Raw genomic sequence first — 17,350 nt, 5'->3', positions numbered from 1 at the left:
AAGGTGGTAACACAACATCCTCAAGAGCTAGTATGTCCAGCGGAGCAAAAACCCGATATTTCAACTTCCAGACATACAAACTCCACATGCTTGGTGACTATGTCTCCACGATTAGGCGCTTTGGTACTACTGATAACAATTCCACTCAACTCGTATGTCACCACACTCTAAATGCCAACAGTTCCTAATACATTTTACCAGGGCGAGCTTGAACACCGTCGTGTAAAACATTTCTATCCATGGGTCAGTAAGGCAAAGTTCACATCTGGAATCGCAAAACAACAATGCTGAGAGAGAATTTTGTTTCGACTGGCAGAACATGAGCTGCCTGCAAAGTTGAAGAAAGGCAAGGCCAAGGCCACTGGCATGGTCCGACATCACACTATGGCTCAATCAAAGGACCTTCCCAGTGTCACTTTCGAAGAGCCAGAGCCATTGGCATTCTCTGATCCAAAAGCACACTATCACATCGCTACAAGCACAAGGTACTTTTTAAATGTACCTCAATGGCTCGGGAGGAATGCGAATGATCCCGTGCTAGAGGTATTCACTGATCTCACTTTTGTATACTACCTTCTGATGTCATTCATTCATAGGATTTTCTTCCTCACCTCAAAGATCATCTCCTTGCACGCATTCTTGGACATCAGTATGACGGTGATGAAGCAGAGTTTGCTTCAAAGGAACGAGCCCAGGTGCTCTTCATAAACGATCACATTTTCCGCCACAAGGTACTTCGGATAAACTACACTACATATGACCTTCGCTGTGCTCAAGACTCACTTAATCCACGAACTCATGCTGATGTAATGGTCCTCACGCATGAGGGTGACCATCCATATTGGTATGCCCGCATCCTTGGAGTGTTTCACGTCAATGTTGTGTACACAGGTGGCGATGCACCTGACTTTAACTCACCCCAGCAAATGGACTTCGTGTGGGTTAGATGGTTCGGTTGTGACCCAAACAACTACCAACCAGGCTGGAAGGCAAAACACCTCCACCGACTTGGGTTCATTCCTGCCGACGAGCCAGGTGCATTCGGATTCCTGGATCCACGTAATATCATTCGTGGTGTCCACCTGATCCCTGGATTTCAACATGACCATACTGACACACTCTTACCACCATCAATTGCCCGTCCCCTGCACGAAAATAATGAAGACTGGAAGTTTTACTATGTAAATATGTGAGTCTCTTATTTTGTACATCTGTCCCAGACTTACCAAATGTAGGTTTGTTGATAGAGACATGATGATGTGTTTCCGTGGCGGCGGGGTGGGCCATAAGTCGATTCGAGATGCAACACGAGTATTCCTCGATGACTGCGATCCTCTAGATGAGGTTGCTCCTGAGTCGGACATTCCAGATGACCACAGTGAAGATACAGATTTTGGCAGCTCAGACAAGGAAGACAGCAATGGCCTTGATGGTGAAGAGCCTGGTGAAGAGGAGGTGATGGAGGGTGATGAAGGCATTGCCGATGGTGATGAAGATGTGGAATTGGAGATAGAGGAGTATGGGTATAGTGGAGTCAACCAAGAGGAAGAACTTATGGATGATGAGGCTGATGAAGATCATGATAGCGATGAGGCTGACAATGACCTGGGCCCTGAGGATGGAGAGGATGATGCTGGGGATGACTTCGAGGGATTTGCTGATCTTTGATTATTTTTACAGCGGCAGGATATGTTTTTCTTACTCAATCAGTGAATTTCAGTGTCTCTGGAGCTCATTTGTGCGACCTACTAGTACACAGGGAGCCTCTAACTACTTTGTAAGATCAGACTCGGAACCCGAGTTGCTTTGAACCACACTTGGTCGGGATGCTTGGACACTACCACCAGCTAGTGTACATGCAAGACAGTTATATGGCTGGTCTACTGCATGCACTCGTCATCTCAGGTAAACATAAGTCTTGCAACATTCTTACATTTAAAGCCAAGACTGGTGAGACACTGCAAGGCTCGTACCAGGCTGGCGCTCCATTGCACGGCGGCCGCCATATCATAACTGATTAATAACAGACTTAGTTGATCATGTAAGCTTTGCAAGGTCATACCTGGCCATATATGTTTCGTGCTGTTTTGTTGATGGAAATGATACTCCCAATCCACATCATATTCATTCCCTCTGCTGCTCCCTTCTGCGTATTATGCTATAACAGCGGATGCAGCGGATAAGCATGACCCTCCCCTCTGCCTCCGAGCATGCGAGATTCTCAGGCACAGGTGCTGGCACATCTGATGAGGAACCTGGAAGACAAACTTGATAGTCGTCGAGCTGATGGTGACGGGTGTTGGCTGTTGACATGAACTTGATAAGTCCCATGTTTACTAACTCTTGCTATGAAGTTGGGTCTGTTCTATGCGAATGCAAGCATAGCGCGGACCACTCTGAGTCCTGGTGAAGTTTTCCTGTATTCATCTCATAAAGTAGACTCAACCGTCCTGGTCCGTCCGGCTCACAAAGGCAGTCACAGGATATTTCAGTGTAGCCCGACTGCAAATCGATACGCTGATCACCAAATGATGCAGTTCTAACTGTAGGCCCCGGGGATGCACAGAGCGGTGCCATGGATGATAGATCATGATGAAGGTTCAACGATACAGCGAGGCACGAACAATGCTCCTGACTGTATCTATAAATGTTGTAAGGTCGCACATTGCCTAGTCTGCTATACTTGAGACGACAAGTGAGTTCGACCCTAAAGGAGAAGTGAGTGCAGCAAGGATCTAGTAGTAGGCGCCGAAGGCGCTACTGGTTGGCAAATGCGAGGCGCGGGAAAGCGCAGGTGCGCGCGAGGCGCGGGAATGCATGTGCATATATGCGGAAACAAGAGAGTAAGAGTGAGTTTGCTTAAGTGATGATTAGACACTAGACAAGAGGTGAGAGATGCAAGCTGAGAGATGTTATATGTGAGGTGCCAAGGAATAGATTTCAACTATGCTCTGCTGGGTAGTAAATGGGTATTGTTCTGGTTCAGTTCTTCGTCGTTCTTTGGTGGGTGAGTAAGTGAGCGGGAAAGCTGCACCTCATGTAGGAATAGCTGTGGATAGCATACAGAGTGATGCTACAAGTTTGTGCCATGTACTCCCTAGTGAAAACTGCAATATTGCACAATGAGAGGCACAAGTCTCTACAACGATATCCACCCTTAAGCTTGGCTTATAATCCAGAGCCATAGTAACATGCTCACTGTCTTTCAAAGAATGAAAATGTTCAATGTACGTCTGCTGCTTGTTTCAAAGGTTATTGTCTACCAACAGTCCAGTTTTAGTTGTCAAAGGGTGTCACTGACGTTAAGAGGGACGTTCATAGTGTTTATATATCATGTAACGCTGAAATGACAATAAATTGGATCATTTTAAAAAAAGAACGACACAACTTGAGATAAACTGTGGAGCAGACTGCTACTACATGGAGCATCGATGCACTTGAATCGGACTAAGAATATTATCAAGGCCAGTAGATCTTACCACCCTCTCAGCTGAGGATGACTCACATGCTTCAAACACCCATACATCATACCAGAGAAAGCGTTATATTTCTTGATTACGCAACCACTTCGTACATTTCCACCTCCTGAAACTACCTCAACAGACCACCCAAGAAACATACATCCACTGCCAGGACACGTTAGCTCTACTTCGGAACGCCATCTATGTTGTGTTGCACTGCTTGTCATTGAGGTCTTGCTGAAGACGACGAATCAGCGGAATTGCTGCCACAAAATAACATCTAAACATACGCAGATGATGCTCTAAAGTAATTTTAACAATTGTGTCGACCAACTCCATCTTTTGGGAGTCACGAATGGATTGTTTTCCTGTCTGGAAGCGTCCAAACAATCGCTTAACATTCGAAGTAGACGAGTGTTCTTGGAATGTGTGAACGGCAATGCTCACACCTTCCCTGACAGCAGCTGCATGCGGAGACGGCATGTACTGCTCCAGAGTGACATAGAAGGAGGGATCAGAATTCTGCCTGTCCTGAAGATAGGGCTGCTGGTCGAAAATATAGAAAGAGTGCTCAAAGACAATGACAGCAGATAAACAGTCAACAATAAGCAGATTCATCACAACGTAGCCTCAAAATTCACCAGAAACAAGGTGAACAATGTTCTCCAAGGGTGATGAGCCATTAGAGGCCTGGCAGATTTGCAGCATAAGAAATGTGTACAATCTGCCACCGATTGGACATACTACAGAGAGCAACTTGGACTGTATCACCGCACAGTGATCATCGCGAAGATCGTCCTATTGATGGATCAGCATGGCTCTTGCTCGAATGAGGATCGATGGACTCACTCTCTGCGAGTGGTGGGCAACGACTTGGATCAGCATGACTCTTGCTCCAACGAGGATCAACGGACTCACAGACTGCAAACGGTGGGCAACAACTTGGATCAGCATGGCTCTTGCTCGAACGAGGATCGACAGACTCACTTCCTGCAAGTAAACACTCGACATAGATGAGAGCAACCTTTGAACTTTTCAATACTCTTACCCAAATATGAGGAAACCAGGCACCCAAGGTCCTTACTATCTCCTTGTAGCCTTCGGTTGTTGTTATCTTTGCAGAGTCAAGATGTTTTGGGAGCGTTCTGGACAATATCAGTTGCCAACACCTGCGGCAGGCAAATGAGACCATGAGTAGTTACCTCTCAATTGCATATCTCATGCATATCTCCAAGTTGGTCTGCTGGATTGAGACAAATAATTGCTCCAGCACTCCATCATTCAAAGTTCCAGCCATGCGTTCAATCAGCGCCCCACAATCTGCATTATCCTCATTCATATCTGATGGATCAACGGTCGTCATGTATCGCAACTCGTCCATAAACTGACTTACTAGGAAGGCATACATGACCTTTTGGAGGCCATTTGACGCCCTTGAGAAACTTCAATTGTGGTCCATCTGGAAATGTTTCTTCAGTGTGTTTTGGAGCCAGTTCTTGAGTGTCTTTCCAAGATTTTCCTTCCTTTTTCAGTTGTACGTATGCTACATCGTAGAGGGCATCGAACTTGGTGTACACTATGATCACTGGAACTGAGCATCGTGATTCTGCGCATCAGTCTAATGTCGACAAGGGAGGGATGCAAAAGCTTACTGCTTCCTGTGTCGCACTCAGAGAAGAATTTGTTTTCACCTGCAGTGAACGACCTGTGTGCTTCATCCATTGGGATGCAATACCTATGTTGAAACCATGAGATAGCCCATGTCACAATTGATCAGTTACAATTACCATATAGCATGAAGTTGATTTGTTATTTTCGTTTTCTTGGAATGGTCAGTGATGAATGCCTTGACCTTCTCAAATTCGTCTTTGCTGCCTGACTCAAACCCGCATGAATCATGAAAAACAAAGCTCGGATTGCTTCGAAACACGATTTCGTTTTCAATATCATGCAGTCCGCGCTGAGAGTACATCAGTTCGTGTCGTCCACTGAGAATACAACTCACCTCTCTAGATCCCTTTAAGACTAGTTCGATCTGTTGTCGATGTGTCAGTGCCATCTTCCTACTTAGTAGCAATGTGATGGGCCCACCTTTTGCCTGGCACTGTTGTGGATTTCTGGGTCGTCCTGTGTGTTGCAAACTCGCTGTAGGATGGTAGTTTTCCCTGCATTCCCTCTTCCTACAATGAGGATTCAAAAGCGACTGATTTTCTTTCTTATCCTTGAAGTATCCATGGGGGAAGGTGAACTTGAATGTGACTCACAGAGAAGCGTTGGTGTAGCCTTATAATCGATTGCAGACTGCCGCAGTGTGTGAACCCGGTAAATACTTACCCAACCCGAAGCCAGCCTATCTAGGATCAGTGGGCAGTGGGCAATATTAATATTGATATCATAGCTGTGTACCATGAGGCAGCTGCATGTGCATGAAGCCAAGATATTTGAAGTTAGTCTATCAGAATCACCACATATACCTATCTCGTTATTTGACTAGGTCAAAATTGTAACAAACTCAACGACAACTTTGGAGTTGTAGTACTATATAGAGGTAAATTTGCGGCCAACGAGCTTTTCAAGGGTTTTGTGACTCTTGTACATGCATGATGCAATTGACGAGCCGAAGGATTCGTATGATCGTGGAAGTTGAAATTAAAGTTCAATGTGTCCTTACTAGGAATGTGGTACAACTCAAGGAACATTTTCAAGTTGGAACCGACTTGAAACATGAAAACATTCCTTTCGACCCAAATGACGTGTTCCGTGCGTACAGTGCAAGCGAAGGACAAGGTCAGACATCAAACAATGATAATCGTACGCTCACCTCAATCACGAGTGAACTCAACCTTACATCCATAGAATACATCAAGTTGCACAGACAAAATCAAGGTCATCGTTGACCTTTCCGGGAATACTTCAACTGAAGTAAGGATCTGTGTCTGGCGTCAAAACCATCCATGTCGTAGATTAGCAGTCTGAGCAGTCTGCCTCTGACCTTGAGCTCCAGCCTACTAGGTGCAGGATACCTGCATCTGACCTCTAGCAATTTGCAGGATCTAGTATTCCCTTAGCCCTCATGTGGCACCCTGACGAGTCCATGCATGCCCCTGAAATGTAATGTTGTAGCCGAAGAAGTCTATAGGAAGACCCTCACATGATTTCAATAACTGGAAACTGCATCAGTCAGCATTCTACTCCTGGGGCCTCGATGATGACCTCCATCGCTCAGCGAGTGCATCCTGGAGTCAAAACAGAGGCATTAATCAAGTGAGTCTTGCTTGCTTTATTTTTATCTCGTGATTTCCGCAGTTCCAGGGTTGGCAAGAAAAGTCTGTCCCAGTTCCGCGTTCATGAATGCTGAATACAAACTAAATCTTCATGTCTTGCAGGATATTGGCAAGCGCTTGCGCCATGCCCAACATTCAAGAACCGTAAGATGTGGATTGGACTCGTGGCTCGCTATATCAGCAATACTTCGAGTCATATATCTTTTTCATGATCATTCGAGCACTCTTTCAACCCACACAGACACTCGAAGACCTTGCACAAGAACTTAATATAGACATACTAGCCATTAGTGATGTTCCGGCCCGGCTTCAAGCCCCGGGCCAGCCAAAGCCAGGCCTGAATAAGCCGAGCCAAGCCCAGGCCCAGGTCATGGCCTGCCCAAGGCCTGGGCCTAGGCTTCAATTTTGGAAAGCCTAAGCTGGCGGCTCAAGCCGCGGCTTGGCACTTGCTACTGCAATGCGGATGGACGAGGAAATTTGAGGCTGCTGATCACGAAAAGGTGTGTTATTCAAGTTGTTTTTCTGCATTCTGAGGACAGCTTCGTGATCAGGAGTTGAACTGCCTGACACTCAACTTAATCGTCACGATATGCACTGAGTCCATAAGCTTCGTACACGGTATCTCATTGCACTCTGCGCTAGTCCCTTCGCTCACGGTCGATTGTGCACAGTGTTGTCGAAAGTGAGAACGCGAAGAGACACTACGAGTCGTTGATATTTACCTCAGTGTAAACATTGCCTGCGGCGTGGATTGTTTTCAGTATCCATGCACCTCTGCAGTCTTGCCACACGCGGAGGGCTTCGTTCATCTCTGTGTTTTGTCAGCTCCATCCCCACGAAATCCATCTCTGTGTTGCTATTGTGCGATATCGTACGAAGTTGAAAATCCCTTGAAAAGGCGTCTGTACCAGTGGTATAAATTTTCGATTTTTACATTTATAACTATTTTCATGCATCTCACAAAAATTTAGCATGTGGGCCGCGGCCTGGTTGGGCCCAAGCCGCGGCTTTGGGCTGGCTTGGGCTCACGGCTCAGGCTTGAAATCTGGCGAGCCTAAGCCCCTCCAGGCCGAGCCTAAGCCGGGGCTTTGAGCCCAAGCCGGGCCGGAACATCACTACTAGCCATACAACAAGCTCGCTACTATCTGAATTTTATATTCTATTTAGTTTCTATTTATTTCACTGTATATGTGAACGATTTATTATGAAAGCGAACGTGAAAGCGACCTACTGTGAGCTCCCCTACTAAAGTAAGTGAAATGGGACAGGTCTTAGGTGTTGGCCGTTGAACGTTCTGAGGCACGTGGTGCCGACACGCGACGTGATGGCACGCGTTGTACACTGTCACGTCACGCCTCCTCTCACGTCTTGTTGTCGAGCACCTTAAGCTTGATGCTTGAGCAGTATGGCTGTCTTCGATGGTGTGCACTATATTCTTTCGTCTTCAATACCGGCGGCACAGCGTAAGGAGCTTTCGGGCTTGCTGGACCTCAATGGCGCAACGAGCGCACCACCACACACCCACCTTATTGCCCTTGCTGGATCGCACACTCAGCACGAACACGCGGGATCTTTGCATATAGTATCGGGAATGTGGGTACAGCGGAGTATAGTTCTTGGAAAACTTCAGCTGTGAGCATCCTTTGCATCTTAGATCAGTATGAAGGCGATTGATAGTCGTTGTCAGCGAGCAGTACTATTCACCTGATCCAACAATGATTTTTTCGGGCATCGTTGCGTGTGCCACCGATGTGAGCAAATATTTATTACCTCACTTTACATGATACAAACTCCATACGCAAGCTCTCCCCATCGGACCTCGAAGTTCTCTCAGCAGGGATCACCTCGTTAGGAGGCCAATGGCGAACGGGCCTCACGCGGGATGTAACACATCTTTTCGCATTACATGAACAGAGTGACAAGGTACTTTCTATCTTAGCTTTACTCGCGTACAATGGGTCAATTACTCACTTTGTTACCCGTAACCGTGTAGTACCAAACTGCCATGCATTTTGCGCCACACACCCACATGTCTGTCCTCACACCGCATTGGTTCGATGACTCAGTTCGCGTTGGGCGTCGTGTACCCGAAGGGCCTTACTTATGGCCTGATCCGAAGGTCTTGCAACCTGGCATGCAGGTCGCAATGGACGAGGATGATGTAGAAATTGGAGAAAGTGGGAAAAAAAAGAGAAAAAAGAGTAGTGAGACAAGACTGAGCAGCCCTATGGCCATGGATGAAGCAGAGCGCAGAGAAGGAGTCAATGTGTGGGCAGGAAGGAGATTGTTATTGTCTCGCTCGTTGGAATTGGGACAAGGACATCGTGAAGCTGTGGAGGCGAATATACAGAGAGCGGGTGGAACTGTTGTCAAGGTCAAAGGTAACATAATTCTGTCCTCGTTGTGACATCTCCCTGACCTTACATCACATGCCCAAGGTACCAGCACAGACGAGGAGGCACAAGAGAACGAGGAAGCAACACTTGTGGATGAATGTGATGTTTTCGTCACGCGGTACCGCTCCGGGAAGGCATACTTCAAGGTATATCCCTTGTTTACTCGACGACGTCGGCGGAACATCTTACAACGACTATATTATAGGCAGCTCGTTCACCTCGTCCGATTTTGATCGGAAATTTGACTTGGATGTTTCACGTCGATGCATCTGGCATGTTGAATGATCCGCATGAGAGTTTGCTGTGGTACCCAGTTCCAAGAGGAGGTATTCCTGGTCTCAACGAATGCGTGAGCAGAATCCGTCATGTGCCCTGTGATCCTTTTTTCACGCACCGCTCAGGAAATCACCGTCACTAACTATACTGGCGCCGCGCGAGATTATCTGAAGAAACTTATTCAAGTCATGGGCGCAAGGTTCACGCCAAGTATGAGCCAAAGCAACAAGGTTCTGGTTGCTGGCTAGTAAGTGTTTCGAGAAAGAAAACTACTAGCCATACTGATAGCTCATAGTTCTCCTTCGCCTAAAACACAGCGCGCAGTTGCATGGTCGATACCAATAGTCAATCATACTTGGCTCGAGGATTGTTTCATCGCATGGAAGTGGGTACCTCTGAGCGACCGCTTTCAAGCCATCGTGTCTTTGTTTGTTCTGAATCTGTAAGCTGATTATCTGCGCTCAGGAATCTTACTGTTGGAGTTGATAAATACATTCTCTATCCCCCCGGCGTCGATTTTGGGAAGATGCTCATGACCCCAATTGGTGAGTTTGGACCGCCTTTTCTATCTTCAAGTGCTTATTATATGTGATGTGCCATTTCGAATAGGTGGCACAAGTGCGAGCTCTGTTTATAACACCTCAGGGGGACCCGTTCCAGGCGGCCGGGGAGTCGGTCCCATTGATATTGACTCTGAGGAACAGAGGGATGCAGAGTACCGTAGGGGAATGGTCGATGAAGTGGGGCCCATTACCTCATCCAGAGAGACTCCCAGATCAAATGCCAAAGCTATGACCACATCCAGCAAGTCGAAGCCAAAGGACATCGATGATGGGGGTAGCTCGCCTTCGAAAACACCCCAGCCTGTAGCGTCAAAGCCAAAGCGTAATGCTCTCACTGCTTCCCAAGCTACAGATATGAGCGCGAGAGACGTTAGAAACGATAATGGCGACCTCAGCTTTGACGGTGCTGGCGACATAGCGGCTAGCGTAGTCATAGATGTCGACGATGAACATGTTTCCCCTTCAAAGGCGCTGAGACAGCAGAGGTCGAAGCCAAAGCCGAAATCCTCGGAGAATAAGAAATCGTCATCTCAGCAAGTAACTCTCGATGGTATGACAAATATTGATGATGGTAACTCAAGACCTACGAAACCGGGACCACGCAAACGTTCGAGGACCACACGAGAAAACACCGCATCTGATGATGTTGAGGTGTACGAAGGGGGAGTGACAGATGGTGTAAAGAATTCCAGGGAGATCGACGAGGAGAGCTCTGCGGATGACGCAGCTCTCACTAAGGCTGAGACCAAAGCCGTTGGGAAGTCTAGCAAACTGCCCACATCAAAGGAGAAGACCAAACCTCACAAAGCTGGTCATCTGCCCCCTTCTCGCGAGCACTCTAACTCCGAGTCTGCGTCAACCCGTGCAAGCAGGGTAATCCCCGGGTCCTCGACGCCAGTACAGACAGGAATGAAACCAAAGCCTAAGCCGAAGGAAACTCCTCAACGCGCCTCATCCTTGTCTGATGACGATGAAATTTTTGTGCGGCCTGTGAAGCATCAGTCTGCTGCATCCAGTGCCAAAGTAAGAACCAAAGAGCCGGAGAAAGAGCCGCCGACTACGCCCTCAAAAGCCGCCAAGGAGAAACAGAACGGTCGCGCTCGATCTCCAAGTCTGTCTACTACCCGCTCACCCTCGCCTCCTGTAAAAATCCTCAGGACGCCGAAACGTACAGTATCCGTGCTTGTTCCATCTCTACCGAAAGATTACTTGTCTCCAAGCTCGCGCAAGGACACCTCCACGAACAAGGAAGGAAGGTCCGAACTTACTAGAACGAATTCCATTCATGCGTCTGCTGCCGAGGCATCAACAAGTGGATCCAAACGTGGACGCCCTTCTCTATCGAAACCTTCAACCTCAACACCTCCTATGAAGAACAAGTCGAAATCCAAAGCGCGGAATCAGTCAGAATCAGAACACGAGGATGAGGTTTCTGTGGTTTTGGATACTTATTCCTCACGCGGATTACCAAAGCGCAGTGCTGCCAACAAAGCGACAAGCAAACTGAGAGATGAAATTATGCCCGACGTGGTTAGTTTCGAGAAGGAGCGCAAGAACGCCAAGCGAAGGCATAGCTCCGGTCTCAATGACTCTTTCATTTCCCTGCGTGACAAAGAGGAAGTCGAGGAGGAACGAGACATGAAGAAGCGTAAAGTGGAGAAGGCTCGCGCAGAGGACACGGACAATGAAGTAGAGGTTGGGGACATCATTTCTTCATCTAGTCCTCAAACGAAGTCGATGTCGAAGACGGGCAAGGGTACAAAGCGAAGAGCGGAAGACGGGATGAGTGTTGACGAAGACGAGCCGTCCAAGAAAAAGGGAGGCAAGGCGACTCAGAATAAAAAGGGATCGCATGTCCCCGATGCTGCCACCAATCACCTGTGCGTAATTTGTTTCCGCCCGTCATCTTAACTCATCGAATCATACTATAGTTCTGGACCCTCTCGGGAATCTGGAGCAGTGAGGGTGATGACAACAGGTATTCAGCTGACCGATGACACTATCAAGGTAAGAAAGTTCCCTGTAATGAAATATCAACTAACCGATAAACATACAATAGAGGTTGAATAAATTAGGGGCAAAGATGACAACCAAACCCAACGACTGCACGCACCTTATCGCAAAGGGAATTGTCCGTACGGAGAAGTTCTTGTGCGCCATCGCAAGCTCCCCGTTCGTGTTAACAGAAGGATGGGTCAATTCGAGCGTGCGAAGTGGCAAACTTTTGCGTGAGTAACTAATCCTGGAAATCGGTGCTGTCTGATTGACCACTACAGCGGAAACGGACTTTTTGATATCTGACCCCGAATCGGAACGGAAATGGAATTTTAAGCTCTCCGCTTCTCTCGAGCGCGCTAAACGTGAAGACGGAGGGGAGGGCTTGCTGAAAGGGATGACATTTTATGTGACCCCTAAAGTCGAGATTGACTTGAAGTTGCTCAAAGCTGTCATAGCATCTGCCGGTGGCCAGGTAAGTTATATTGACACTTGCATCGAGTGCAACGCATCATGACGCTGCGGGCATAATCAGGTTCAGACGTCCAAGCCAACGACTCGAATACTCAAGGCGAACAGAAACCGTCACGTTATCTCTTGTCCAGCAGACCAATCGATCTGGAGACCATTGGTCGAGGAAGGATATACTATATATTCCACGGAGCTCATCCTTCTAGCCGTACTTACTCAGGAGATACGGTGGAAGGATGACAACTGCATCAGTTCCAAGCCTTCTTTGTAAGGTACATGTACAGTGCACTCATCTTCTCGTTTCCCAAGTGTTACAAACAGACTGCCCAGCTTGCATATCAACTTCATCATATACAGCTTCCGAAGAGACCGTCAGATTAGCAACCTTCATTCATGCTAAGTGATAAAGGATGGCAGTCCTGGCCCCTGATACTAAATACATACCAACCAACCTTTGTACTACGGACTAGATTCTTTGTGAAGCCAATGACGTGAGTCTCGGTTCCAACCGTATGGTGTCTGTGATTGTGGTGTAATGCACACCTAACAATGTTTAATTGCCACCACGAGTACACCAATGACGACATACTATAAAGGAAATCGAAGGTGAAAACCTGTCCATGTCACTTATGGCAGCGTCTCGTGCTTTCACTGAGTTCTACGGGACGCATTCATGAATTCATCGAGAAAACTGTGCAAGTACATAATATCCTCAATTTCCTGAGAGAGGCCTATAACGCCTACGTACTAAGTACATCTGTTTTTTCAACAGGTGTGTCGAATTTAAATTTCATTTGGCGACCACTTATAGGGTTTGTCATTTATACAGTAGATATCCTATTTCTGGCGCTACTCAACTCGTTTTCTTGTTCTCTGCATCTCTCTTCCTGAATATTGAATGTTTTTCTTGACAGGTTTCATTTGTTACGAATGAACATAGCTCGAATAAATTATCATAGTGAAAAGTTGTTGGTGAAACATTGGAAAGCCCAAGACAGGAGAGGGAGATGGATAACATCGAGCCAATGCCAACGTGACGGGTATCTCTACGAACAACCAGGCAAAAGTACATACATAGTTACAGGCCCGAAAGGGTCCACCATAGCACAGGCAGCCGCAAGTCGAAATGAAATGCCCAGGCACTAATAAAAAACATACCCTAACACCACTCTACAACCAACGAACCCTGGGCTATCTCATATCCTCCGTCAAAACGGCTTTGACGCCCCCGCTCTCGGTGCGCCCCCCGTCTCTCGCACGTGCATTGTTCATCCGCCTCTCATATGGCTCTGCCTCTGACCCATGCCCCCCATCATGCACGCTCTCCTCCAGCGACCGCGGAAACGGAAAATGTACATCGGCCTTCACCGGCGCCTGTATTGGCGGCACCAACGTCTTCTGCTTCCTCCCAGCTGTCTTCTTGCTACTCCCCTTCCCCGCACTTCCACTGCTGCTTGTGGAGCTCGTCGATATCGCTTTCCCAAGAGGAGGCGCAAACGGGCGCTGTACGGACAGCGCCAGAGGCGTGGGTAGCGACGGATCTACCCAGTCCTCGTCATCATCCTCGTCCTCAGCACTAATCTCCTCAAAATCATCCATAGGCTCCCTTGCCTTGTCTGGTGTGTCTGCCTCAAGCATAGAATTGGGGCCAGGTGTGATTGGCCCTATTGGATCCTCCTCCGTGTCAATTTCTGAGCCCTGACCCTTTGGAACAGATGACTGAGATGCAGAACGAGTATCAAAGAACTGGTCTTCGTTCTCGGGCTGTTCTTGATCGTCACGTTCCACACCATCTCCATCAAATTCCATATCGATATCTGGCTCCGAGATGGATTCGAGCCCCATGAATTCGTCCGAATCAGATGGCCACGAGGGTGGCTCGTCCTGGATCGTGAATATTGGCTTGTGCTTGTGCATCAACTACCAACGCACCCCACGAGGGGAAAAATCAACACTGAAAACACTCGTCGGTATCAAAAAGATGCCCACCTCATTCACACGTTTCCTGAGATCCATCCAGTCCGTCTCGTCCTTGCAAAGGAACCCAAGCAACATACTTGGGTCGAGTCCACTGAGGGGAATCTTCCGCACGCGGTCGCAATGGAACGTCCGCAGCTCAGAAGCGGAGTACTGTGTCACGTAGTGCTCTGCGACTGGATCCAGTTCGGTGTTCTCCGTACTTGGTTCTCGTGGGTCGAGCTCTGACCCTCCAAGTGGTATTGACAAGCTCGGGTTCGGCCAGCGTGGCGGAGGAGAGTTAGATGAACCTGATGTGTTCGAGCTTGCGCTAAGTTGATGCTGCAGCGGTGAAGGTGAAAGTGGTGCATGATATGAGAATGTTGAGCTTCCCGTGCGCACGCTTGAAGGTGAAGTAGGCGCGCGGTGGTGGGAGGTGCGCTGGCGGCCCGAATCTGGGGTCATCTCGCGTTTGAAGTCATGCGGGGGTGCTGGGCGGAGGGGTACGGCGGTTCGAGCGTGATGTGGATCGAGATAGAAGAGATTGTCAGCTTGCGAACCCATAAAATAGTACGAGGAAGAGGGGCGCCCGCCGGCGATGCCCACGCTTTGCGGAAAGGTAAAGAGCGCCTTAGATAAACGTCAGATGTTTGCTGATATCTCAAGCGAGTGCTCTGACCTTGATAGTCTCATAGTAGATAGGATTAACACCGTCAATACCCAGACGGATACCGATAAGTACAAGGACTGCGCGTTCGCCCCAGGTGGCTTTCATATGTCGTCGTGGTGAACCAATATGCACGTTTGATGCGGCGTACACGTCAGACTGATAAATAACACCATCAGTCGCAACGGAGACACCAAGACCAGCTTCTGGGAAGGCATGTACAAGCGTTCTGCGTGCACAGATTAATGGATTGATTAGAAGTAGAATATGAGGAAAATGAATACTTTATGGCGCCTGCAGCAGTACTAGGCCCGAACCATTGCCCAACATCTTTGCCCAACTCCTTTCCAGCAAGGGCCATGCGGTGTACACTGAAGGGTGCTTGAGGGAGAGGCGAGTCAAGGAACCACGTAATGATCTGGACATATGTGGCGTAATCATTTGTGTGTACTGGGTGTGGAGGACGGCGCCATTCTGAATAATGAGCAATCAAGACGAGTTTCTTGAGCTATCAGGGGAAAGATCACCTCGACCTAAGTGCAAATGCAATAGAGTGTTTGCTAATAGTGATTGACCTGTCCGGAGCATACAACCCCACCCCGCATCACTCGTCCAGCCCTTCTCACCCCCGCCCGGCCAATGCCACTTCTTAGGGCGCGGACTCGAAGATACAGGCTGTGGCTCGCAGCAAGCTATATCCGACTCTAGAGCCGATAGTGTGGAGTCGCGTATGGGGGCGAACTGATTACGGTATGTTAGCCATATTCGTGACGTAAAATCTGCGTAGAAAACAGGTGGCCAATTGTTGGCAGGGTTTTTGGAAGAGGATGATGAGAGTGACAGAGAGGGGTCAGGTAAAACTGTGGCTGAGGATGATGTGGTAGAACGGAACGATGGAGAGCGGCGAGACTCGATAGAAGGGCGGCGACTGGGGGTAGGATGAGGTGGAGGTTCATATCCTGAATGTTGTACACCAAGGAGCCATATAGGCTCTGGAGATTTATTAGGGATAGAGTCACTATCCAACAAAAAGCGCATTGCGCGATCGAGATGTCCTTTGCCGTGCTTCGCGGCGGTGAGTAAGGCTGAGCTCTTGGTCTTAGGGGATGCCTGGGAGGTAAAATTGGACTGCGAGAGTATTGACGGAAGTGATAAGTCTGTTGATGAGTTGGTAAAAGTATGTGATAGCCATCCGGATAGTCGTGTAGGGAGATCCGATATACGTGTGGATGATGTTGAAGCGTACATGGAAGAGGGAGGTATGTCACCAATGGTACTGAGAGGGCGTTCTGAACGATTCCGTGAGCGTATAATATCAACAGGTTCAATAATAACAGGTGTTTCATCAAATGAGTCCTCCTGTTCACTATCAGGGTCAGGCTGCGGGCTATTTGGCTTGTCGTCTCTAAGATTGTTGCTAGCGTTCCCACCACCAAATCTCCCGCTCTTTCGCGAGCTGTACTGTGAAAGTGGCGGGCTACTGATAGACGTACAGTTGGATGAACTTGAGCTGGCGATGGACGCGGTGCTAGCAGCTACGATTGGATCTGTCATGGATTTTGACCTATCCCGGCTCTGCTTCGCTAGGAATTTGGACAGCTTTGAGCCATGTGGGGACGAGGAAGAGGACGAAGATGGAGTACTGCGTGACTGTCGGCTACTCATAGAGTTACGAATGTGGAAGTCGTGGAAAGGGTGCTGGTCGTCGTGGACGACACTGTCGAGAGGGACCTGTGGTAAGCGTGTTTGGTTATGACTTATTGCTTCCGCTCCGACCTGTTTTTGTCGGAATCTCTTGGGTATCTTCTGTGTCTCTTCTTCACGAGAGTGGTTCCTTTTTAGACTTCTCGACTAATATGCCAGCTGCACATCGAACAAGGTAGTAAATATAAACTCGGAACAGTCGTATTTTGAGGCTGCCGGACCTGCAGAGATACCAAAACCTCAATCACTGGCCAGTGGCAAGAGGCGACGAATCTCTTCTCGCAATCCACTGGCACTTCTTGACCATTCGATGTTGCTAGTAACCCAGCGAGTCGGCTTCACAGTGTATAAAACTCAAGAGCACTCCCTGCACGCAACCCGACAAAATCTTCCTATCTGCATCTGCTCTTACCAGGTTTGTACAAATTATCATTACTACATATCATTAACCTATTCCGAGTCAAGGTGCTCTGTACCGAGGAGAACCGTGCTTGGTCAACGTTCACACTATTCGCGTTATCAAACACGAATCGCAGATCTCTAGTGGCCTGATATATCTACCTCGGATTTCTATGAT

At 48.1% G+C, this 17,350-nt stretch overlaps 4 protein-coding genes across 4 annotated transcripts; 2 read left to right on the top strand and 2 right to left on the bottom strand.

The window, feature by feature from the left end:
• Positions 1-5,244: 5,244 nt before the first annotated feature.
• F5147DRAFT_583652 (uncharacterized protein) lies at positions 5,245-5,654 on the bottom strand (the record flags this gene model as incomplete). The annotated part of the gene is made up of 2 exons (XM_041431737.1): positions 5,245-5,468; positions 5,567-5,654. Coding segments are annotated over 2 exons (312 nt in total), but the record flags the coding sequence as incomplete, so codon positions are not given.
• A 410-nt stretch (positions 5,655-6,064) lies between these two features.
• On the top strand, positions 6,065-7,163 carry F5147DRAFT_656407 (uncharacterized protein; the record flags this gene model as incomplete). The annotated part of the gene is made up of 5 exons (XM_041434113.1): positions 6,065-6,272; positions 6,337-6,383; positions 6,585-6,725; positions 6,848-6,889; positions 6,987-7,163. 5 exons carry the CDS (start codon positions 6,065-6,067, stop codon positions 7,161-7,163), a joined length of 615 nt encoding a protein of 204 aa, XP_041288505.1.
• A 987-nt stretch (positions 7,164-8,150) lies between these two features.
• On the top strand, positions 8,151-12,717 carry F5147DRAFT_583688 (uncharacterized protein; the record flags this gene model as incomplete). The annotated part of the gene is made up of 16 exons (XM_041431741.1): positions 8,151-8,377; positions 8,412-8,496; positions 8,549-8,668; positions 8,739-9,126; positions 9,184-9,287; positions 9,347-9,490; positions 9,543-9,664; positions 9,713-9,802; positions 9,883-9,962; positions 10,078-10,137; positions 10,288-10,791; positions 10,879-11,860; positions 11,912-11,987; positions 12,040-12,208; positions 12,257-12,450; positions 12,511-12,717. 16 exons carry the CDS (start codon positions 8,151-8,153, stop codon positions 12,715-12,717), a joined length of 3,552 nt encoding a protein of 1,183 aa, XP_041288504.1.
• Positions 12,718-13,366: 649 nt separating this feature from the next.
• On the bottom strand, positions 13,367-16,816 carry F5147DRAFT_715447 (cysteine protease required for autophagy). The gene is made up of 5 exons (XM_041438539.1): positions 15,597-16,816; positions 15,354-15,543; positions 15,082-15,298; positions 14,436-15,032; positions 13,367-14,366 (listed from the first exon to the last, which is right to left on the bottom strand). The coding sequence occupies exons 1-5, from the start codon at positions 16,732-16,734 to the stop codon at positions 13,638-13,640; spliced, it is 2,871 nt and encodes a 956-aa protein (XP_041288503.1). The 5' UTR covers positions 16,735-16,816; the 3' UTR covers positions 13,367-13,637.
• Between the last annotated feature and the right edge of the window lie 534 nt (positions 16,817-17,350).

This window comes from Suillus discolor (genome assembly GCF_016758755.1).
Source record: "Suillus discolor strain FC423 chromosome Unknown F5147scaffold_66, whole genome shotgun sequence".
NCBI classification, from domain to species: Eukaryota; Fungi; Basidiomycota; class Agaricomycetes; order Boletales; family Suillaceae; genus Suillus; species Suillus discolor.
Note: the sequence above shows the minus strand (reverse complement) of the source record. Positions and strands in the feature narration are given on the sequence as shown.